Source organism: Gouania willdenowi, chromosome 17 (genome assembly GCF_900634775.1).
Source record: "Gouania willdenowi chromosome 17, fGouWil2.1, whole genome shotgun sequence".
NCBI lineage: Eukaryota > Metazoa > Chordata > Actinopteri > Blenniiformes > Gobiesocidae > Gouania > Gouania willdenowi.
Genome location: NC_041060.1, coordinates 33,571,042 through 33,596,297, shown reverse-complemented (window position 1 = coordinate 33,596,297; position 25,256 = coordinate 33,571,042). Strand labels below are relative to the sequence as shown.

Sequence of the window (25,256 nt, the reverse complement as noted above, 5' to 3'; positions counted from 1 at the left end):
AGCAGTGTTTTCTGAACACCCCACTACATAATTGGCAAAAACAGGGAGAAGATCAAGTGCATCAAAACCCAGGAGGAAAAGAAGGTGAAACAGAGGAACATGTGTGGTCAAACAGCCATTCATCGGTCAATCACTCAATGACACGTCCACGGCACATTCGCACTCACAACGCGGTTCTCTCAGGCATACGTAACGTGTCATCATTCAGTCACTCATGCACCGCACACGTTCATGCCTCAATTTTCACGTCCATGCATTCACAAGGTTTTGCTGCATAGTGTCTAAGTAGAATATAGGTCTCATCTAACCCACCAATGGCGATAGCCAGTCCACCTCCTCTCTCGGGGTCAATGAGCTCTTATTGCCCCCTCATGCTTGGCAACCTTTTAGTGTTAATTAATTGCTTTTTACTGGTATCGTCTGATTACTAAGAGGTACGCTCCTTTTTACTTCCGCCTTTGCGGAGTCTTAGATTATCGCCCGTGGTACTGACAGTCTGCTCATCTGCTGATCAGGCAGGAATAGCACAGCCGTGTCTAACTCAACAAACTCAACCGCGGTACCAAACCGCGGGAAATTCACCCGCCGTCCGTCTCCAGAAATGTAAAAAAGAATCTCTGAATCAGCGGGGCTCAACCACCGCTCTCGAAAATAAGAGTTTGGGAGAATAATTCACAACAGTACCAAACTGAAGGAAAACACAACCTCCGGTACCAAACCTGAAGGAAACTCACCCGCCGTCCGTCTCCAAAGAAAAAAGGATCTCTGAATCAGCAGGGCTCAACCACCGCTCTTGAAAATAAGAGTTTGGGAGAATAATTCACAACAGTACCAAAGTGAAGGAAAACACATAAACTCAACCTCGGTACCAAACCGAGGGAAGATTTCGCACAACTGTCAGGACTTTTATTGGGCACTTCTAAGATCACTCAACATTGAACGGAGCACGCAACCTCTAATAACCCTCACTCTAAGGGAACGTAGAAATTTGTTCAGAACGGTATTCGGTTACCAAGCATGTATCAAATCAGGTGGACCGCTATCCCCCGAAGAGTGCTTTCCCTAGCAAGGTTTATCCTTTTTCTGCACATTAAACCAGGACTTCTTGTTTGAAAAGTAATTGCCTATGTACTCATAGCAACTAATGGGACATTTTTCTCAGGAAAAATTTGGTACCCCCCCCCCTGCTGTCGAGTGGCTTTGGGCCGGCCAGACAGTCCGACGCGGTAAGGGGGAAGCGCGCAAAATGAAAACAATGAATGTTGAACTAGGCTGTCTGTCGCAAGCAGCTTCAAAAAGGGTAAGGTACAGATTGTTTACGAGGGTATCGGTCAAAAAAATGTCAAAATTTAAACTTGTTGAGGCTGCAGTCCTCAATCTCTGTCTCAATTTTCCTGAAATTGAGTAAAAACAAAAGAGAAAAAGAAGAATCGTTCAGAAATAACAAAGGAGAAAAACGTGTGAGCTCAAAAAAAATCATGGCCAATAAAAATTAAAACTTCAGCTCCAAAAGCTGAGGCAACAGAGGGCTCTGTCTTCAGCGGATGTAACCATATCTTGCATTGTGGGGGGCCTCCCCTCAATCAAGAAAATAAATGAAAGAAAAGCAAACAAAAACAACCTTATCAGTAACACTATTTTCTTCCCCTTTGTTTGTTGTTTTCTCATAAAGGCAAAGATAAATGATGGGCACACTTGATCTCATGTGGCAAACAGAAGGGTTCTGTGTGAAGTTCTGTGTTTCTCATAGTTATGAATGTGGGTGTGTGACTGTATGTCTGGTCTGTCTGCGTGTGAGAGAATAAATGAAAACAAAATAATCTAGTGCACAGTCAGAAGATAGAGGGGTTAGTATTGTGCGAAGGAGAAGCTTGTTGGCTATTTGCTAGTTGTCCCCCTCCATGCCAAAGTTCAAGGCTAAAGTGATTTAGCTCTACCACCAAAGGCTGTGGTGGACTTCTTGTTGCTTGGTATCCTTGTGGCTTTTGAAACAGTGTCTTTTTGGTGAAGATTTCCAGCAGACGTGTGACCAGTCTGCAGTTGCTGCCCATCATTCAGGCAGTAGTCGTGGCATTTAACTCGCAACTCATTGGTGGGGGAGTGTCCAACCACTCCGACGCCCACAGGTTCTCAGTCTTTGATGATGGGGCAGGATGTGTTAATCCAGCATTGGCATGCGGCCCATTCATAGACGATGAAGAGTTGACTTGGGACTGAGCGAGTTATTTCAGCATTGCTTTGCTGAATGGGAGTTGAGTCCTTGAGTCCTGAAAGGTCACACACCTTTGATTGTCCATTTCCTTCTGATGCTTGGTCCTTTGAATGATGTTGACATCCCATTAGCGTAAGAGTTGAAGGTGATTTCATTCTTTCATTGAAGATGTCGTTTCTTCAGGGGACAACCACAAAGCCAACAGAAACTAACAATTTAAATAATAAAAAATGATAATGATGGTAACAGTAATATTAAAATAAAATAAAATGAAATACTGTATTCATCTGTGTGTGTGTGTGTGTGTGTTGCCCATAAATCAAAATAAAATTTAAAATAAAAATAAAAATAGTGTCTGTGTGTAATGGCACTATTCTATCGGCAGGGGAGAAGTGAGAAATCACAATGTTGTGTCACAAGTGTGTAGTGCACTAAACTGGCCAGTGAGGGGCGCCACCTCTCTCTCTCTCTCTCTCTGTTGGGTGTGGCTCTCTGTGCGTGCGCGTGCCTGTGCGTGTGCGTGCGCCCGTGCGCGTGCCTGTGTGTGTGCTCTCTCTCTGTCTCCCTTTCTCTCTCTCTGTACGTGTGTGTGTGTGGGTGTGTGTGTGTGTGTGTGTGTGTGTGTGTGTGTGTGTGTGTGTGTGTGTGTGTGTGTGTGTGTGTGTGTTCACACGTCTGTTCTGAGAGAAAAAAAAAACAAAAAACACAGCAGCTCACTGCGAGAGAACAACAAAACAAAAAAACCCAAAGCCGGCTCTCTCCAAAATGAGAGCCTTAAAGCCAAACAACTACAAAAAAAAAGAAGTAAAACTCACTGAATCATGATCTGAGTTCACATCATACCAAGATTGTATATGCGTATGCATTTGTTTATTGGATTCTTCGTCTGTTTGATTCACAGAAACACAATTTAGGTTAGATTTGGGGTTTTAATCTTTCGGTACAGAGGTGAACTCAGATCATGGCACCGCTGGGATGTTTTGGAAACCTTGTTGCCCGTCTATCTATGGTCAGGACCTCACAGGCTGTCTGTGGGTGTCCGAACAAAACCAAAGTAAATAATGACCAGCCGTATTTTATGCCTAAACAAAATATCCGAGCCCGAAGAAAACCAGAGAGAACCTACAGCATTGAAAGGCATAGAACCTCAACCATTTGAGCCCTTCTCATGGCAGTTCACTGCGTCAAAACACAGAACAGCTGAGGATCAAAATCAAAGCTCAAAGCTGAAAATCAATACAATGCTTGACTGGTTCCAAAAAAAATCAACACAGAGCGAATATATATACATATATGTAAATGAAAATTTACATATATATATATATATATATATTTATAAAGGCAGCTTTACCTTAGTCCGAATTGGTGTTTGAGGTTCAACCGATGGTTCGTGCTCCAGTCTCTGTCCGAGGGGTGGACAGAAGATGGTCCTGTTCGTGATCGCCAATTGTTACGGCAGAATTTACGGTTGACCTCATTTGAGACATGATTCATTGCTCTGGTTGAATGATAGAATCCAGGAGAAGCATTGATGATTTAATAAAAAATGATTTTATTCTAAACTAAATAAAAGAATACAAAGTGGAACAAAGTGAAACAAAATTAGCGTCCGTCCAGGCGGACGTCCAAAGGAAGTGCCGCGCCCCGCTCCAACAGTTTCAAAGCTTAAGCTTTTTATACAGATAAGAAAAGGTCCCAACAGTGAGAGACAAAAGGGAGGGAGTCAGATGCCCATAGTGGCAATGTTGGAGGATGATGAAGATGTTATGAGAAGGTTTGGCTCCAGTCTTTATCTGTCTTGATAAGTGTGTACGTCAGTGTATGTCCTTGGCAGAGACTGTGCTGCACTGAGAATAATACATGATTCAGCTGTTCAAAAGTGTAAAGATTAATGGAGTTGTCATGTATTAAAACATGACAAATTGTACACATGAACATACATTTGAGGATATGATGATGAATATAAAATTTGCCATGACAATACACAATAGATGGAAGATTCTCTGGGTCGTCATTGATCAAAGACGAGGGAACCTACTGGTATTGATCTGCACCACCAATGAAGCGTAACTTCTCCAAATGTCCTGCAGACTAAGTCCTTCCCTCTGTGCCTTTGCATCTTTAACCATGTTGAGGAGTTTTTCTGTGGTTTCGGACATTTATCCATCGCAGTGTTTACCTCCGACTGCCTTCAGAACATGACGTAGGTGAAACATCACACACTAAACAATCTTAAACAACTGTATTATATACTTTCACTTTCTCAAATATACATTTATTTCAAATAAAATGCAGTATAGAAATATCTGAGTTGGCACATCATTAAAAACTAATTCTCGAAAGAAAAAGAAAAAATGTCTCTGGAGACACAAAAAAATGGGGTCTCGATTGAAAGAAGTTGGGACCACTAATGTAATGTCAGATACAATGTAGCTCTACAGTGAAATTTGACTTAAAATTTTACCTATCCTGTTGAGGAATAATATATAATATTATTAAAAGAATAATAATCTGTAAACATGGGTATTCTTATATCATCGCCTAATGTGTACTTTGTGGCAATGCATGGAGGCTCCTGACTACTGCTTCATTCATATTCTAGTTTCCATTTTTTATTTTTTGTTCATGTACCCCCCATGACACCCCTGGGGTCCCCGTACCCCACTTTGGGAACCTAGGATGTTCATCATAAAATAGAAGTGGTGTCTTACTAATGAACTCAGTGACATAGAGAATCGTCTCCTGTGTTCAAGTCTCAACCGTTGTAAAGTTCACATTAGAACGACACCTTTTTCCTCCCCGTCTTTCTACACTAACATTGTCTGGTACTGTACTACGACTACTACTGTATGTTATTTGTTTTACAGTAATTCTGTTACATTTGGAGCTGCACAAAGGGAGATGTCGGACCAGTATATACAGTTACTCATATTAAATTTCTCTAAAAATGAACACTTAATATTCTTATTTTAATCCTTGTCACAACTTTCATTTTTAATGAACATAGTCATCAGTGCTGCACACACAGGGTTGGGTTCAGTCATAATTCTAATCACGCACGTATTAGATAATTAATTACAATTATAGCATCATTTTAATTGTAATTTTAAAAATCTGTTGATGTCGTAATGATAATCAACTTTGTAATTGCCATGAAAATTCTATGAAAATTATCAATAATGATTCAAGACAAAACTGGGGAACCACGTTATAGTTCTATGTACAGTTCTGCACATATGTAGTTCATTATTAAAATATGTTTCATATTGAGCTTTCCCACATTTTACCATTTAAAACTGAAATCTAGGGATATAATGACACAAAAAAGGCTCAGACACACACACCAAAAATATTAAAACCTATATTTTCATTGATTATGAAGTCTAACAAGGTAATCAATAGATAGGAAATTAATTTAAATGATAGATATTTGTTTTTCACGTATTTTAGCTGATTTAAGACCCATTAGCATTAGAGATGCTAACAGAGAGCTAACACATGAGGAAGGTTAACTTTTATTAAGTTATTTATTTCAAATTATGATTAATTGTACTCGAACTTCAGTAATTGAAAACCTAATTGTAATTGACTTTCTGAGGATAAAAACTAATTGTGCTTTAATTTAATTGGAAAAGTAACATTTTATTCTATTACACTTTTCTCAGACAAAAAGCCACAAAGTGTTTCGCAAAACACAGTTTAAAAGCAAAAACCAATACACAGTATAAAAGGCCATGACAAAAAAATGCTGGTCACTGTAATCGTAATTGAAAAATGGTAATTAGAACTGAGAAATGTAATTGACCCCAACCCTGACACACATCTCTGGATATATAATATTGTTTTTGTTTACTTGAGTAAAAAAAAAAAATGACGTCCATAAAACTAAAGACAGCTGTGAATGAACGAATAAAAATAATCAATCTGTTCTAAACAATTTATTTCTTCTTTATTATTTTACAACTTACAATATGTTTTTGACTTGTTTTTCCCCTGGTTATATTTTGATGTATTTGCTGTAACTAAGGAGTATGTTTATTTCCCTCTAACGCAGAGGTTCCCATCAATCCCAACACTTTTCTTGTCGTGACCCCATTTTTCTATTTCAATTTTCTGGTGACCCCAGAGACTTTTTTTTCCTCTAAATGTAGTATTTTGATCATGTTTGTTATATGTTGTTACAAATACAGAGTAGGAAGGATTAGTGCACAAAGTAACAATAAGCACCAGCTCAGATATTCTTATACTGAATTTCATTTTAACTAGATTCATATTTCAGAAAATCTAGAATATAAAACATAGTTTTGTTTGTGATTATGTGATGTTTTGATAAAAAGAAAAAACGTGTCAGACTCAAGACCCGGGGGCAGAATCTGGCCTTTTAGAACAGTGGTTCCCTTTTTGTCATACCATGAGTACCCCCTCACTTATACATGTTCATGATTCTCATTTTATTTCATCTTCTTAAAATGAACAATTAAACATAAAATGAAGTTGCCTTCACCGCATTAAAAATGACAAATATAAGAAATATTATGGTAAATGTTTGTATTATTAATACTAATATATTATGATTATATTGTTATTAAAGAAAAATAACAAAGTTGAAATTAGGAAAAAATAAGATTAAATAAAAATAATATAAATAAATAAATACAAAATAAATAATTAACCTTCCTGTGTTATAAGTTTTATGACATTTAACACAAAAGGAGCTTATTTGAATATGTCCCCTTTAAACAGGCATCTAAACTTTAAAAACAAGTCATTTTGGAAATACATTTTACCCCCTGTAATGTGCTCACGTACCCCTAGGGGTACGCGTACCCCTGGTTGGGAAACACTGTTTTAGAGCATCCAATCTGGCCTGAAGGAGAAAGTAACAATAACAGAAAAAAGATGAATCATTGTGTAGTAAATTACTAATGCACTTGTAGATTTATCACTTTATAAATAAATCAATCAATACAAACTCAATGAAACTCCACAATATTTGCAGTGCTCACAGTTTTTATCTGAATTTTTCCCAAATCCTGCAATTTATTACCAACAATTGCACAAAATGATTGTAAATTACACAAAATATCATCCAAAGGGAAAAAAAGGAAATTGAAACGTAGATCCTGCAGTACGGTGGACATTATACTGTTTTTATTATTCAGGTTTTATTCAGTAATCAGAGGGTCACTGGTTCAAATCTCACCTGGGCCAACACCATGGGATGTTGAGCAGGTCCCTTACCTTAACCCTGATTGTTCTCACTGCTCCCCAGGGACAAATATAGTTTCTACAAAAATGAAAGTGTCCTTGGGTGGCTTTAAAGGCGCTTTTTAAATAAAACAAATTATATTATTATAAAAACCTCTGTCATTGATCAGAACAAACGGACCCATGACTCAGCAAAACCTCTGTAAAATGAAACAGCCACAGGCTTCAAAATAAAAGTCATCAGACTCAGGACGTAAAACACAACATGACGTAAAGTGAAGAAACTGTAAATAAACATTTCATCAAAATGTGCTGCTTCAGATATGAGAGTACATTGAAAGCTGTTATTTTCTATTTATTTTTAAAGGTTAAGATACAGTATGTCGTTTCACCATATGCAGAGTTCGTGGGAGGAGGTGTGTGTGTGTGTGTGTGGGGGGGGGGGGGTTAGAAAACTCCAATATAAAATTCAAAGCTTCACAAAATAAAACCAAGTAAAAAAGTGCTAAAGGACCAGCGGCCGATGATATTTGACCCTCCTGCTTCCCGTAGCAGCTCAGAGCTTTGTTTACAACATGGCGGACACAGTGGGTGCTCCATAGACTCACTAGTCTGTTGTTTGTAGTGATGTACCAAGAAAACAAGCGGCTGAAAAAGCCAACGAGTAAACCCCGTGCTCAGTGTGCACTTGTCTGGATAGAACGCGTTGGATTGAGCGGCGTTGTTCCAATCTACTCCAACGACAAAATCGGCGTCCCCTGGCCGCCACGGGAGTGCACATGCATTCAACGTTTAGCGAAGGCAGAGTAACAATATTAGAGACTTTTAATGTCATAATCTACATTGTTGGACATTTAAATGCTTTTTAATCCTTATGGATCTCTTTATTCTCTCTGACCTGTTGTTTACCTTAGTGATTTACAACTGTTAGAAAGTTTATCCCTCCATGTTAATGTGTATCTCACATATTAAAGCACATGCATCCAGTGTTCTATCATATATCATGTAGAACATCATAAATAATAACACTGCTTAATTTGAGCAACTTTACTCTCTCCTTCTTTAAATTACAGGAAGTGCCGAACATTTCAAACATTTTGGATTGTAGCAGTTCATGTTATGGTACTGCAGCAAAAATGAATCATGAATTTACAATATTAATTGATGTAGTTGACGCACATCTTTTGTATTCAACATTATCAGTTATGTTACTAATCAATTTCTCGTTATTGTTTGTTACACACATTGTGGTTGACACATATCTCTTTTTTTTGCCCCACCCAGCAAGAATCTTAAGCTCCGCCCATGTATTTAACTCTGTATTTATTAATCAAACAACACATTGATATACCTTAACTTTTTTTTTTTTTTTTTTTAAAGCAAAAGAATGGCTTTTCAACGTACTTTTTCATGCATACTTCCGGTTCCTTCAAAATAAAACGCCATGTCGTGTTTTAAGTTCTGAGAATGTTGAGTCTGACGACTTTTATTTTGAAACCTGAGGCCGTGTCATTGGACCGCCTTTCATTTGACGGAGGTTTTGCTGAGTCATGAGTCCATTTAGTCTGATACATGACAGAGGTTTTTCTATAGCTCACTCTGAGACATGAGGAGGTCCTAAACTGTCACTTATTGCTCTGATATTGTCAGTGCCGTACATACTTTATATATAATTTATATCTGTCTAGTCTAGTTCACATTATGTTGAACTTTTTCTTTTATGCGATCTAAAATGTGTTGCCCAGGCAATCAGTAAACTGGAACCCTAAAGTAACACTTATTTTTTTCTCCTGACTCAGAGTTGTATTTTATTTTTATTTTTTGCATGTATTTTTAAAGCACTAACAGCATTTAATGTAGAAAAATAAATATCAAGCCGTTATTAGAAGAATTTGTGAAAAGAATTTCAGGAAAAATAATGAATTATACATTTATTTGTTTTTAAACAGGGTAAATTTAAACACAATGTGTGTTTGTGTATAATGTGTGCATTATATTAATGGATACATTTCTTTAAACACGACTATTCATTCAAACTTGATTGGCAAATCAATCTTCAGGATTCAAACAACATAAGTAATCATTGTGAAAATTGGTCTAAAACAGAGATGGGCAACTTTTATCACAGCGGGGTCACAAACATGTGATTGTCTGTTTTTGTTTTGTGTGTTTTTGGAGTCATTTTGTATAGTTTTCTCTCACTTTATGTTTTTAATGTAATTTAGTCTGATATTTTTTGGAGTCATTTTGCCCAAATTCATTGTATTTAGTTAATTTTTGTAATTTTGCATGTTTGTTGGAGTAATTATTGTGTATTTTGGTGATTGTTTTGTATAGTTCTGTTATTGACCCGGGCTGCCAGTTTCCCATTTCTGCTCTAAAACATGACAAACAAACCCCAACGACCCACAGATGATTTAGATTTCAGTCAATTTGTGTTTAGTCACAGGACTTTGGGCCTGGATGGGTTGGGCCTGACTGATGAATAAGATCCAATGTGAGCGACGAGGTTCGGTTCGATGCTGTGAGATCTCTCTCCTGGGATTGTTCTCGCCATTTTATATAAAACCATGTCTTTGGCGTAGCCTTTGACGCAGAAGGAGGCGTCCAGGTAGCGCGCAGCTCTCAGCGAGGCGGTGCCAGGGAACAACATGGCGGGCGTGCAGCACTCTGTGGCGGGGCTGACGGCGTAGAGCTGCGGGGAGAGTCGGCGAGCCTCTAGGAGGTAATGTCGCCCCAGCAGCTCCACAACACCCATGACGTAGAGCGTGAGAAACAGGAAGTGAAGGCCTGAGAACGTGAACGTGAACGACCAAGGATTCCAAAAACGACCGAGGAGCAGAAGGATGGTGGCTCCAACCCAGCCGATGCCCACCCACTCCAGGAGACGGTACGGCTCCGGGTTCCAGTAGCGCTGCAGCCTTTCTGGATGATACAGTTTGATATAAAGCGTATCCGAGGCAAAGCCCCGAGACAGCAAGTTATTGATCACTGGGAAGAAATCGGCTCTGGGCAAAGCGTCGTCTTCAAGCACGAGCACGTGCTGGGGTTTAGCGATGGACCAAGCTTTACGGATACAGAACACATAATCCCTCTTTTCTTTTTCAAACATGTTCACGGGTTTGTGGGCGTTCTGCTGCGAGCGCCGGATCACCTGGAAGTGAGGCTGCAGGAGTCGCACATCCTTGTTTTCCAGAGGGCCACTTTCCACGTCGCAGACGAGCACCTCCGCACATGGCCGCGCCCCACACGCTCCCACCAGGCTGCTCAGCCTCTGCATCACCTGTAGCAGATAGTGGAAGTCCTGGCCATTGCTGCGTCTCACACTGATCACAACAACCAGCAGCTGAGGACGATGGGAAACGTTCGCAAACGCGTGCAGCGCTGTGGCGTTTTTACTTTGCCAGAACAGCAGCGCGTCCTGTCCGTGTTTAAAGTTCTCTTCCAACACCTTCTCACTCACAGAATCCAGATAAAAGGATCGAATGAAGAAATAGGAGTAAAGCAGCTGATGGCAGCACAAAGGCAGCACCACACAGAACGTGATGACGGACAAGGACAGAGCTTGAACTAAAGCACTGGACCATCGCACGTGCTGGAACAACTTTGTCAGATGAGGCATTGAGATCAGGAGCAGTTCTAGATGTAGGACTGCAGAGGGTTCTAATGCAGCTGTGGAACCAACTCAAGCTCTTTGAATCCTGGAAGAGATGTGGAGAAAAACAAAGAGACAATTACAAAACTCATTCAAAAGCAGAACAATAATCAAGATGGAAACACAGCGTGGCTCTTTTCAGAAAGTAAACCGTTTGGCATTAGTTTGGTTTTTTTGCTCAACATTGTTCACTTTAGGCAGAAGTGGAAAACAAGAAAATTAATGGTTTCAGGAAATTTACTTTGATCTCCTGACACGTTTCGACTGCCATATCAGTCATCTAAATCTTGGTGCCATCTACTTCAGATTACAAAAAAAAACAAAATAAAAAAAACAACGTACTAATAGTGGTACTTAGCGTACCAATGTTAGCACAGTAAGTACCGTATTTTTCGGACTATAAGGCGCACCGGTTTGTTATCATTATTATTATTATTATTATTATTAAGACGCATTAAGCGAAATAAAATAGTCAGATAAGTCAAACTTTATTCAACTCATTCACAATAACTCTCAACATTGTTCAGGTTTAACATGAAATACAGAACAATACACTCACTTTTTCAGTTCAGTATGTTGAAGCACAGTAGTTAATTTCATACATAAGGCGCACCTGATTATAAGGCACACTGTCGATTTTTGAGAAAATTAAAGGATTTTAAGTGCTCCTTATAGTCCGAAAAATACGGTACCTTGAAGCTGTGCTTTGATGTATCCCTACGAATTCTTTCATAAGGAAAGCATCAAAGCATCTACTGAAGGATAAGAAATTGTGTTCATTTACAGGTTATTCTGTGTATATCAATGTTCTTATTTCATATATATCAACAGACATATTGGATATCAACTTTAAAAACCCAATATCCGTATCGGCATCAGCTCTACAAATCCCATATCGGTCTGGCTCTACGAAATGACTGACAAAAAACACACACACAAAACATCAAAAAACAAACATAAAACAAGTAAAAATGTAGGGCTGGGTAATTGTGTTCAAGGTTAGTCAATATCTTTTTTTTTAACCTATTCGAAAAAAGGACCGCGATGAAAAAAGGTAGAATTTAAACGTGTTTATTTTGAACACTTATCTTTAAAATGAAGTCAACTCAATATCACTATGTAAAAAACTGTCAAATAAACAAACACACTGGTCGATTTCACTTTTCAACCATCTATTCAGTTAACCCGTGTACATTTTATATTCTTGGGTTCATTTCTTTTTTATTGGTATCATTTTTATTTAAAGCATCATTTTTGCACTGTAAACTGTTCATATATTGTTTGTTTATTCTAAAGCAGTGCAAAATAAAAACAGATTTTTGACAAAAATGATAAATAATTGTGATTACAATATTGATCAAAGTATTTGATATTATCGTTTTGGCCATAATTGTGCAGCCCTAGATTATAGATTATATAATTCCTATTTCTCATTACCTTTAGAATTTCGCGACCAATTTCTGCAATTGTTATGTCCTAAAATGGCTTATTTTGCTGCAGGTTTTTCCAAATATTGTTTCAAAAGTTGTGACTAAAGCTACTTATTTATTATAAGGCTTTATTATTTTCTATAACTTTGCATAAATTGGTAAATTTTGGAGAAAAAAAAAAACCCTGATTGCTTTTCAATTCTTTCATATCAATACGGAAAAGAGCAGATTCACAATAATTTGATATGGAGAATTTCCATCCAAGTGTAAAGGTCTAGTGCAGAGAATATTACACACAGTATCAGTGTTTGTGTACATTTTTAACACTAAAAACATAAGTTTTTCTGTTAGTGTAATTTAGGTCGATGCTGAAAAATAAAAAATTAAAATGTACTTAATCACACCGTACCTGTTTCTGTCACCATGAAGGGATCATCTGCCTCCCTCTGAGCACTTGTTGAATCCCTATGTGAAAGAAAACCAATCAATCTACAGCAGAAGAACTATTTTTACATGTTTGTGTCCATGGTCTTAATTGGATGTGAAAGCAGTTTTAACAAGAAGATAGTCATCAACATCCCCCGTCAGATTGGTTGTCATTATAACTCACAACATTTTCCTAAATGTCCTAAATCTAAGAACTTAGATGTCGACATAAGACAATATTATCACATCAGAATATAAAACTACTATCTCAAACCAATATCCCCCTTTCCACTTTGTGGTGGGGGATAATAATAACAACTAGAACTGAGAGCAGTTATAAAAGGGGGGCCAAACCTTCCCGTGTGACTCAGCCCCCAGGTTTTGCGGAGTCCAGGGAATTACATCAAGGATGATGAGCTTGGGGCGAGCGTCAGGACACAGGCCAACGTGCAATTTGCAGTGAACACGTGGATATAAAGTTTATGAAGGTATGATTTAAAACGTGACAGTTAGAGGCCAAGATGCGTTTGCAACCATTAAAGCGCCATCTAGTGGTGCATTTTTTTGGTATGAGTGGTCTGTGTGCTCTTCTATAGCTACCCTGTAAACTTCACAGCCCTCAACATAATACTGAAATAAATGTTTGCTGTTTATGTTGTAATACGCCACGCCCACTTTGACCAATCACAATGAACTTTGTGATATGGCCTTAGGAGCAATCCAAAGTTATACCCATCAAATTTGGTAAAAATCAGTCTTGACATTTAAAAGACATAAATATCCCATGTTTGCAGCGCCCCCTAGTGGCCTTAATTATTCAAATTAAACTCGTACCTCCACAGTCACATGCCAACCAAGGATTTCAGATTCAGTGTTGTCAGCATTTTTTGACCGAGATACAGTTTGCTTTTTATAACTAGCTAGAAACTTCACACAGCATGATTTGTAACAAGTTTGCAATATTTTAATAACAATTAATAATATCATTGTTATTTCAAATGCTAAAGGTATGTTTTCATTATCAATGAATCTAATAGTGTATCTAAAATCAATGTAGGACTACAACATAGGGTGGAAATCACAGTATGAGGTCTGCGCTCTCCGAGTGCTTTTCTAGTTAACAATGTAATTTTTGTAACAATGCTTTTATTATTAGAAAAAGTTGTATTTTTATTTATTTATTTAAAGGTTACCTCACTCTGATGTACATTTATGTTCACAACAGGAACCATGGACACAATAACAAAAAAAATATTTATTAAAAAATATTGTAAATTTCGCAGTGGTAAATAAATGATTATTAAACTCTGGCAAACAATAACAAGGAATAAATATTTTCTCCCTAATTATGGAGGACGAGGAGTGCCACAATAAAATTAAAAATTACACCATAACGATAAATATAAATAAAAAAAATTCAGCCTAATCTTTTTTATTATAAATCTATTACCAAAATAACGAGAACGGCTAATAAACTACATCAATTAAGTTGAAGTAGTACATGTGTACTGATAAAATGTAGTGAGTGACAGCAAACCAGTCTGAAACGTGAGAACAGAATCTATTATTTATTATTATTAAATCTTTTTGGTACACAGGCAGAAAATAAACTGTGCAAACAGCAAAAGTTACAGATTATAAAAATCACAAAGTAGTGCAACTGCAAATACAATCAGATAAATTAACAAACAAGACTAATAAATAAAAGTTCACTGAAAATGAAATCTAATCAGTGATGAAAAATGATGTATAAATTACCAGTGGCTGGAACATGCCACAACTATTGGTGCAATGTTTACACATTCATACACTTTACTCAAACATAGAATGGACAAATGTTATATATATTAAAAAACATAAATAAAAAATTCTTCTGTGGCCTTACAAAAAAAGTCGAAATGACAAAATTATAAATTAAAAACAAACAAATATATATATAATTTCAATGAAAATGTAAACAGTGAAACACTCTGGCGTACAGGAATATCACACCTTAAGATTTTTGTCCAGAAAGACTAACATATTGACTGTGGCTGGTTCTTAAATATGTTAATAAATGATTCATTACCCCTTTAGCACTGAAATAGTATCTGTAATATCACTTGAATATCTGTAAAAGTTACATTTTTCATAGCATAGCATCTCTTCTTCACTGCAAGATATCTGCATGCCAACCGACCACTGGGCTACCAGCGCCTTCTGCTGGTTCAAACAAATATCTGACCTAAATACAGTAAAATGACTGTTTTTTTGTTTTTTTAAAGTCCAATTGTTAAGGCACAAAATACATTTTCAGTTGCACTTTTAAAAAGAAAAAGAACTATTATGCAATTTTGCATTGTTTATTATAGAACCAGAATTTAAACTAATAGGCTTCTTCATTTGTATTATTCCTTTATTTATTTCATTCAAGATTTATTTTTGGTGAAATTGCATTGTTTTGAATAGTTTATCAAGGAATTCTTTTGACAATGAAAAATAAAAGGAAAATAGTACCGTATTTTCTAGTTTATTTCCCAAAAAAAATAAAGGAATATTTTTCAGTCATCATTTGTCTACAGTCCCATTTTGTAAAATAAATCGTGAGAGAATCGTATCGTGAACCCAGTATCGTGAATCGAATCGTATCGGGAGTTGAGTGACTCGTTACATCCCTATTAAATATCGCACATTCAACAACAGCCGGAGCAGCCGTTAGCTTGGCATGCCGGCAGTTTTACACAAAAAAAAGCAAATGGTCGCAATTTGTAATTCAGAACGCGGAAATAAGCCTTGGTGGAGCTGAAACAAAATGCTACTTCATTTAATAAAAGTAATAATAATAATAATACATTTTATTTAAAAGCGCTTTTCGAGACACTCAAAGACACTTTACAGCATTAAAACAACAAGAGCACTTATAGAAGAAAATATGACAGAGAAAAGAAGTGAGTGGGTGGTTTAAACGCTAAAAGCTGAGTGAAACAGGTGAGTTTTCAGTAGTGATTTGAAGGATTGGAGGTCAGTGCAGTTGCGGATGTGGCTTGGTAAGGAATTTCATAGGGTGGGGGCAGCTACAAAGAAAGCGCTGTCCCCCCAGGTTCTGTGCTGGGTCCTGGGGACAGTGAGGAGGTTTGCATCAGGGTGCGGAGGTTACGGGAGGGAGTGTAGGGGTGGAGCAGATCTGTGAGGTAGGAGGGGACCTGATTGATTATTAAGGGCTTTATAGGTGAGAAGGAGGAGTTTGAATTCAATTTACCTTTTAAGAAACCACCACACCGCTAGGTGTGCAGCATTTGAAGTTAGCAATCAAGCTAATGCTGAAGCTAAAGCTAGCGGACCAAAGAGCCAGTTGTCCACTGAGAGCGCAAATTTGTGAAAAGAGCAAAGATACTACAAGGAAAATGATGGAGTTCATGGCTTTGGATTTGAATAAAAATCTTCTACTAATGCAGGCGTGGCCAATCCTGGTGCTCAAGAGCCACTATCCAGCATGTTTTAGATGTCTCCCTCTTCCAACACACCTGATTGAAATGACCAGGATCGTTATCAGGCTTCTGCAGAGCTTGATGATTAGTTAATCATTTGAATCAGGTGTGTTGGAAGAGGGAAACATCTAAAACATGCCGGATAGTAGCCCTTGAGGACCAGGATTGGTGACCCCTGCACTAATGTATAAGTGACTGTAATAAGTGTGAGAATAACTAACCTGTGCCATGTTCATTCTGTCATAGGGGTGCACCGATTTCTGGCCAATTACCGATCGCCGATCTGTTTAACTCATTCAGTGCCAGCCATTTTCAACATTTCTACCCCCTCAGTGCCAGCCGTTTTAGAGCATTTTGACTCATTTTTAAACACCCACAGAATATTTTGTATGACAATCTGACATCTGAAACCAGATTCTGAAAGATTAGACACTCTACTTTCATCAGAAAAATTAATTTTGTTTCTAGCTTGTTCCGTTCTTCCGTAATCAGCAGTTGAATGAAGGCAAGTTTCACACAAATCACCAGTTTGTGACAAAAAGCTGAGAAAAAAGCCTTTGTCTGAAAAAACCTCAGTGACTTTGAAGCTAATTATTTTTTTTGTTGCTTTAGGGACACCTCAACATTGGTTTCCTTCTATAAAACTACAAAAACAACACTGAGACCAGGCTTTTGATGGTAACATTATTATTATTTTACTATCTGGGTCAGAGTTGAATGGATTTCTTACTGTATTTTGGCATTCCTCCATTCTCCACACACGCAACTTCCTCCTCATCCCGGATATGCCGAGTGTCAGCACTTGCCCCGTTTTTTAGGGGGCCAAGCCCGCGGGGCCAGGGAACCGCGTATGTAAGCATACGTGGTTCCTAGGACCAGCGGTGCTAGGAACCCTATTGTAATCGCAAGGGTTTTTATTATTATATTTATTATGTTTCCCCCGGTAAAAGTGGTGCTGCAGGCTAAACCGTGCAAGGTAGGGCGGTGCCCTTTGAGGGTTGGGTCCAGACCACCCCGTGTACCTTGGACGCAAAAATTCAAAAATTGTCCGCCAGCAGGTGGCGCTATAACAAAGGTCAACGCGTTTTGGCCAATATCTCCCACACCGTTTGTTGCAAATTTAAAAACTTCATATCCACAGATTCATTGAATAGGACTGAATCATTTGGGCTAGGCCACGCCCATTTCCGCCTAAACTTTTCTCGGCGCAAAATCCCAAAAACTGGAAAACATACTTTTTCGAACTCCTCCTTCGGGTTTTGTCCAATCAGCGTGAAACTTGGCACGTAGAGTCTTCAGTTGGACGTAATCTCCAGTTAACCCTATGAGTTTGTTTGGGTAAATTATGCGCAAATTATTAGCGAGTAAAGTTTTCTAGCTAGCTATAAAAATGCAAACTGGCGCGTATCTCGGTCAAAATAAATGCTAACACCAAATCTGAGATCCTTAGTTAACATGTGACCGTGAGTGTATGCGCCAAATTTGAATGATGTTGGCCACTAGGGGGCGCTACAAATAACGAATATTTATATCTCTTCATTGGCATGACCAATTGTTACCAAATTTGGAGGGTATGATGTTGGGTCCCTCCTGAGGCGATATCTCATAGTAATTCATGAATGGTCAAAGTGGGCGTGGCGAATGACATAATAACTCATAAATAAACAAACATTTATTTCTGCTGAAATATTATGTTGGGGGCTGTAAAATTTACAGGGTAGATACAGAAGACCACACAGACCACCCATACCAAAAATTGCGCCACTAGGTGGCGCTATAATTGCAAAAACATTTTTGCCTCTAACTTTCACAATTTAATTCACATCTTTATAAACTTCATATCCACATGTTCCTAACAAAGAGTTTCATCATCTGACATAGGCCACGCCCACTCCCACAGCACATTGCTCTTTGTAAGTCACGACATATCAAAAAGATACTTTTTCAAATTCCTCTTTGGGGTTTTGTCCAATCAGTGTGAAACTTGGCTCGTAGCGTCTTCAGTTGGACCTGATCTAAAGTTGATAAAATAATTTTGTTGGCTCAAAATATGCGCAGATAATTACTGAGTAAATTTTTCTAGCGAGCTATAAAAATGCATAACTGTTGCATATCTCGATCAAAATAAATGATAACAACACCAAATCTGAGCTCTTTGGTTGGCATGTGACTGTAAGGGTATAAGCAAAATTTTAATAAATTGCACCACTAGGGGGCGCTGCAATAATGGAATATTTGTATGTTTTAAATGGCAGGACCAATTTTTACCGAATTTGGTGGGTATGATCTTGGGTCCCTCCTGAGGCCAATCTCAAATTTATTCGCAATTGGTCAAAGTTGGTGTGGCTTATTACTACATAACATATGAATAAACAAACCTTTATTTCAGCTGAAGTATTATGTTGAGGGATGTGGAATTTACAGGGTAACCATAGAAGAGCACACAGATCACCCATACCAAAAAGTGCACCACTAGGTGGCGCTAAAATGGGGGCAAACGCATTTTGGCCTGAAAAATTTCACACTTCAAATCACATCTTCCAAAACTTCATATCCACCTGTTCACAGCAAATGGCACGTTGGCCTGTGTCCTGACGCTCGCCACGAGCCCGTCATCCTTCGTGACGTACTTCCACGGGCTCCGCGGAACCCGGGGGCCGAGTCACGCGGGAAGGCTTGGCCCCCTTTCATAACTGCTTGCAGTTCTAGTTTTTATTGCTTTCTCTCACAATCGTGACAATAGTCCACTTAGTTCCACACATGCTCTGGTTGAGTGTGAGCTGCTGGGAACTTCAGCATCAACTCTCGTAGCGCCATTTTCTGTCTTGTAAACTCCTTTCCTCTCCCTCTGAGCTCTGCCCATTACGAGCGATCTCTCATCCAAAGGTGCGCTGCTGCCACCCGTTGGTCACTACATCATTTACTACACCACACTGTCTCCTAGCAACCCCAGCCGAAAAACACAATTCACGTCTATAGACGTGAATGGCACTCAATGAGTTAAAAGCCTGACAGGCCGATACCAATTTTGGCCGATCCCGATTTTTTTTTTTATAACTGACATTGAATGTTCCAATCTTATTTTATTGTAAAACATTGAACAATACCTGTGAAACAATAGAAACATGTGGTTTTAATTGCACATGAGGTAGTTATCACAAATATAAATTAAAAGTTTTGAACATTACTGTCCAAAATACTAAATTATATCAGTTCCTTTAAACGTTAACAGGTTCCACTGCATATCTGTTTGGACCTCTTTGACTAAAATAAAGTGCACAGCATAATTTTGGTTTTACAAAAAGAAAATCACAGGGTTTGGGGTAGATGATAAAATGATAACCTACAAGACAAACTAATAAAACATCTTAAATCACAAATAAAGTGTCCTAAGCTGTGGTGGGAACGTTACTTTAAAAACGTTTTAGTTATAGTTACTCACTACTTGATCCAAAAAGTAACTGTGTTAGTAACTGAATTACTCTATAATAAAAGTAACTCATTACAAAGGAAAGTAACTATTTGCTTTACTTTAAAAAAAAAAAAAAAAAGTTGCTATATGTCAAAGAATTCTGATTTTTTAGATGTGTGTCGTTGTGAGGTGTTTCATTAAATTTGAGTTGCTTACAAAAGATGTGGACAAACTCTTCACTCCTGGATATAATGAACACTTCACATACACGTTCTTGCCTTTAATTTAAAGTAGTGTTTGTATCGCCACCTTAAAAATGCCAACTTTTCATCAGACTGATCACTGCTGATTCATCAAATCTGTATTGGTTGTGTGTGTGGCGTGTGTGCTGGTACATGTGTAAAAACACTGGCTTTGATTGGCTACCATGAAACATGACGCCGCCTTAGCCAATCATATTCACTGATCTTGTTTATAACCCACCTCCTCACTACAGCTGTGTATGAAGCTAGGGGTGCTTTCGGAAAACAGTTTATTCAATCAATACATGTAACGCACCGCATTTAACGTTCAGTGACGTTAACGGCGCTGTAACGACGTAAAAAGTAATTAGTTAGATTACCCCGTTACTGAAAAAAAGCACCGTTATTTAAACGCCGTTGTTCCAAACACTGGTACTAAGTTTTAAGTTTCCTTGTAGAGCAAAACTTTTCCAAATGCAGCAGCTTTGAGGATATTTAAGTGTAAAAATATTATTCTAAAAATAACTTGCAACAGCCGACAGCACAAAAGCTAAATAAATAAATAATAATAAATACATATAGCCGCAAAGGGCGATAAACGGCCCTCGCCTTTGCCACGCTGCCTTCACCAAATTACACCGCCTTCGGCAATCTGCGCCGCCTTTGCCGTGTTGTTGTACTAACTAGAGCTGTCACGATAACAAAATGAGTAACCACGATACTATACCAGACAAAGTATCACGGTTCCGGGTAATATTGCGATAATGAAGCCTTTTTTTATTATTATTATTTTTATGATCTGCAATGTATTTGTACAAGTTAGAAATACTTATTAATTACTTACAGTGTTGTTTGGTGCATGACAAGAGTTTATGAACAAAAGCATATAAGCAATAAAAAACCAATACATTAAGTTAGAATTTATATGGTTGAAATTAAAAAAAATAATCATTCAGTTTCCTTTGCACATCATTTATGTTTCCCTAATAAAAATATCCACTGTCTTTAAAAAAAACAAAACTATTTGACAACAACGCTTCTTCTCCAACATAATAAACCATAGAGGATAAAATACAATAAACAGGAACTGATTCCCTGAGAAAACTATATTTGTATGTATTTTCTGGATGATGTCACTGGTGTTTTATGAGACTGGATGTAATTCCTCCTTTGTATGTATATAATTTGTAAATATTGTTTGAACATTGAAATAACAAAATGCGGAAAAACAAACAATAAAAGTGTTCCCTCCTTTGGCTCCTATAACTGGTGACAGCGCCTGCACAGTGGATCTCCTATTGTTTTACCGTCTCTGCCTCGTTTAAAGCCAAAATAGTTCCAAATAGGACTTTTGGAGTTTAGTTTTTTGAGCAAAATTAGTGATGGCACTGACGACAACGACGCCGCGGCAGACTCACGGCTCGGGTCCGGTGCTTCTGCCATGTATTGTCTCGTGTTTGTGACTGTAAGCCGTGCACACGTCCAGGCAAGACAGAACTTTAGCTTGTTTGTTTTGAAGGGAGTTTCTGTCAAAGTGGAGCTGTCTTCATGGGTTTCATTCTTGCCGGTGTAGTAAACACGAACAGCCAATCAGACGGTCGGTTGCATTAAAATACAACGTGAGCGAAAATAGCAATTTTGCAAATTTCAAATTAAGATTCTGGACTTCCTGTGTATTTTTTGGCTTGGTCTTAATATTTTTTACTTGACTTGTCATAGTCTACTTCTTGGGATGTAACGATTAATCGTATGGCAGTGAAAAATCGATTAATAGGTATCAAGGTTTACATCTATGCTGTGAAAATTGAATCGCTGTACTTTTTTTAACCAGCAGAGGAACGCTATCCAAAAGTGTTGGCGGTGAGCGAAATCTGCTAATTCTTTCTTTCTGGCCGCCTTCTACTCTTAAACATATTCATAAATGATTCCTTACCCCTTTAGCACCGAAAGAATATCTGTAATACTGCGTGAATATCTGTAAAAGTCACGTTTTTCTATTAGCTCTGTCTGCTAGCATAGCATCTCTTCTTCACTGCTAGATTAGCTGCATGCCAACCGACCACTGGGTTACCAGCGCCCTCTTTTGGTTCAAACAAATATCTGCCATAAATACAGTAAAATGACTGTTTTTTTTTGTTTTTTTTAAATCCAATTGTTAATGCACAAAATACATTTTCAGTTGCACTTTTAAAAAGAAAAATAACTATTATGCAGTTTTGTATTGTTTACTATAGAACCAGAATTTAAATAATAGGCTTCTACTTCATTTGTATTATTCCTTTATTTATTTCATTCAAGATTTATTTGTAGTTAAATTGCATTGTTTTGAATAGTTTATCAAGGGATTCTTTTGACAATGAAAAATAGTATAGTATTTTCCCAAAAAAAATAAAGGAATATTTTTCAGTCATTTATATACAGTCCCATTTTGTAAAATAAGTCGTGAGAGAATCGTATCGTGAACCCAGTGTCGTGAATCGAATCGTTTCGGGAGTTGAGTGAATCGTTACATCCCTATCGACTTCTGTGTCAATATTCATGATTCTACGATGAATTAATTTTTTTGGCAATTCCTATCTCATTATGCATTTTTGGCATACTTCAAATTTTTGCATTTTTAAAATCGAAAATAGCCAGAAACTAGAGAAGCGCGCGATTGAATTTTGCTTTAATTTTTGAGACTCTACATAATGGTTTAGTGGGTTAAAAGTAGGTGAGTTGGTTTCAACACTGGGGAGTGAAAGAGTGAAAGAAAGAAAGAGTGAAAGAGTGAAAGAAAGAGTGAAAGAAAGAGTGAAAGAAAGAGTGAAAGAAAGAGTGAAAGAAAGAGTGAAAGAAAGAGTGAAAGAAAGAAAGAAAGAAAGAAAGAAAGAAAGAAAGAAAGAAAGAAAGAAAGAAAGAAAGAAAGAAAGAAAGAAAGAAAACCTTTTCGGTCAATGACGGGCACGTGGCATTTGCATAAACTGATTTTATTATTTCTGTAAAATATTTTGACTTTTAGCTTTTGTCCTGTCAGCTGTTGCAAGTTATTTTTAGAATAATATTTTTACATTTAAATATCCACAAAGCTGCTGCATTTGGACATTTCTTATTTTTGTCCAAAAGGAAACTTAAAACTCAGGACACTTTATTGGTGCTTTAAGATGTTTTGTTAGTTTGTCCTGTAAACTATTATTTTATCACCTACCCCAAACGCTGTCATTTTCTTTATTTGTAAAACCAAAATTCTGCTGTGCATTTTATTTTATTTATAGTTGTGATAACTACCTTATGTGCAGTTAAAACAACACGTTTGTATTGTTTCACAGGTTTTGTTCAATGTTTTACAATAAAATAAGATTGGAACATTTAAGGTGTACGATGTCAGTTATGAAAAAAAATCAGGATCCCTGACTCCTAGTCTATACCTCTCCCTCTTTGTTTTTACTCTGAGATTCTCATACCTGACCGAGCCCGACACAGCTAGATGGGTGGGGCCAGGTTCGGACACACATGTACAGTAGGTCACATCGGCTGGGTGCGCACTTGTTGCCCTGTGTGTGTCGGCGCACACAACCGGTGCGGCTCAGCAACAAGCTGACATGATAATACTTTGTTAACCTAACGTGAAAGTGAGCGACAGACTAGAAAACTGAAGAATTTTATGCTGCGTTCACACCGGATGCGTCACAAAATGTCCGTACGTCCAGATTACATACAAAGTCAATGGAGAGATGCGTCCCAGATGCAAAATCTTTCCAGTGCGACAGTGCGGTCCGATCCGTACATCAAGTGCGTTGGCCGTGCCACTGCGCTCCTGATTTTACGCATATCCGCACACTCGCAAGAGTTGAAAATATTGAACTCCTGCGACTGTTTCGCATGACAAAAGCCAATCAGAGTCTTTGTTGACGATGACGTCAGGCCGTCAACACGGACACTGGTCTGTTCACCTATTCAACCATTGAGTAGAAGCTGTGTGTGACCACCTGGATCTGTATGACACAACCTTTATAACCGGGACAGGACTAGGAAGGATTTGGCGTGGAGGAGAATCAGAGAGGAGGTGGTAGTAGCAGGTAAAAGTTCTCTCTGTAGTTTTCATCTTTGAAAGTCGGTACTGAGCTAGGATAGCATTAGCCGCTAATCACATCGGCTTTTTTCACTGGTGGTTCACATTTGTGAAAGGAGAAAAGGAGCACAGCTCCTCGCTTCAGCAGGCAGTGAAACTCACTGAGTTGGACGAGTCACTGGTGGGTGGGGCTTCGCTTCAGACGTGCATATTGTGCGAATGGGGACATTTTTTTTATCCTGTGGACCCTGCGGTATGTTTTGTGCGGCAGATGCGTTCTGTCGCAGAAGACGCATTCGGTGTGAACGCAGCTTTAGGGTTTTTTAGGTGGGAGGGCACTCGTGTTGCACTGTCGACACGCCTCCATGAGTTGATTGACATAAGTACCTAATTAGTTAGTATATATTGATTAATCCAGCGTACACTCAAGACAGAAAATATTGACAGGCTGGTGTTTCTGGCTCAAAGCCTGCAGGTTTAAGCTTAATGTTATTACCTTTTCTTTATACGTTGTAATTGTTTTCAAAGAGTCGCACTCTGTAACAGTGTATTTATAGTTAGCTCATAGCACAGTTTAAAATTTGGGGTAAATTTTATAGTATTTATCATTATTCTTGTTTAAAGCTTTTCTTTGGCACTCTAAATTATTTATACATTGTTTGTTAAAAGAAAAAGAAAAAGTAGTTGAATAAAAATACAGATGTTTTTCCCAACATTAAATACAAATAATCATCATTGTGCAGCCCTACTGTGCATGTCCGATATGTTTCCGGTTTTTAGTAGAATCGCCTTCTGTTGGTAGGAATGTCATACACTGACACACAGATAGGTGTTTTTACTCCATGCTTCAGTGACCTGCACCATCTTATCTCCGTCTTATCTCCATCTTATCTCCGAAGGGAACAGCTCCTAAACTGATTTTTACGTTTCCTTTTACCTCTATTTTGGATCCATTAGTTTCCATCTCCTCTCCCTCAGCCACGTGCCAAACCTCCACCATGTGTCCATAAAGAGCCCAGAATGTGTGCTATTGTTCACCCACGAATGACCCTGAGCTGCTGTAGGACTATTTTAAACATGTTTACTACTCACCCAGGGTCGAGACTCAGCAACAGACGTCGCTATTATTGCCTTTTGTTCTTCTTCTATAAAG

At 38.0% G+C, this 25,256-nt stretch overlaps 1 protein-coding gene across 2 annotated transcripts; it reads right to left on the bottom strand.

The window, feature by feature from the left end:
- Positions 1-8,770: 8,770 nt before the first annotated feature.
- pgap4 (post-GPI attachment to proteins GalNAc transferase 4) lies at positions 8,771-25,256 on the bottom strand. Of its 2 annotated transcripts, none has more exons than XM_028472994.1 (3): positions 25,196-25,256; positions 12,915-12,970; positions 8,771-11,121 (listed from the first exon to the last, which is right to left on the bottom strand). In XM_028472994.1, exon 3 carries the CDS (start codon positions 11,040-11,042, stop codon positions 9,864-9,866), a length of 1,179 nt encoding a protein of 392 aa, XP_028328795.1. In that variant the 5' UTR covers positions 11,043-11,121; positions 12,915-12,970; positions 25,196-25,256; the 3' UTR covers positions 8,771-9,863. The 2 variants fall into 2 exon arrangements, with proteins under 2 accessions (XP_028328795.1, XP_028328796.1); XM_028472995.1 differs by lacking the exon at positions 25,196-25,256 and adding an exon at positions 25,041-25,185.

Bases quoted from the DNA above. Each gene is read 5' to 3' on its own strand.
- pgap4 (XM_028472994.1), bottom strand. From the start codon at position 11,042: ATGCCTCATCTGACAAAGTTGTTCCAGCACGTGCGATGGTCCAGTGCT.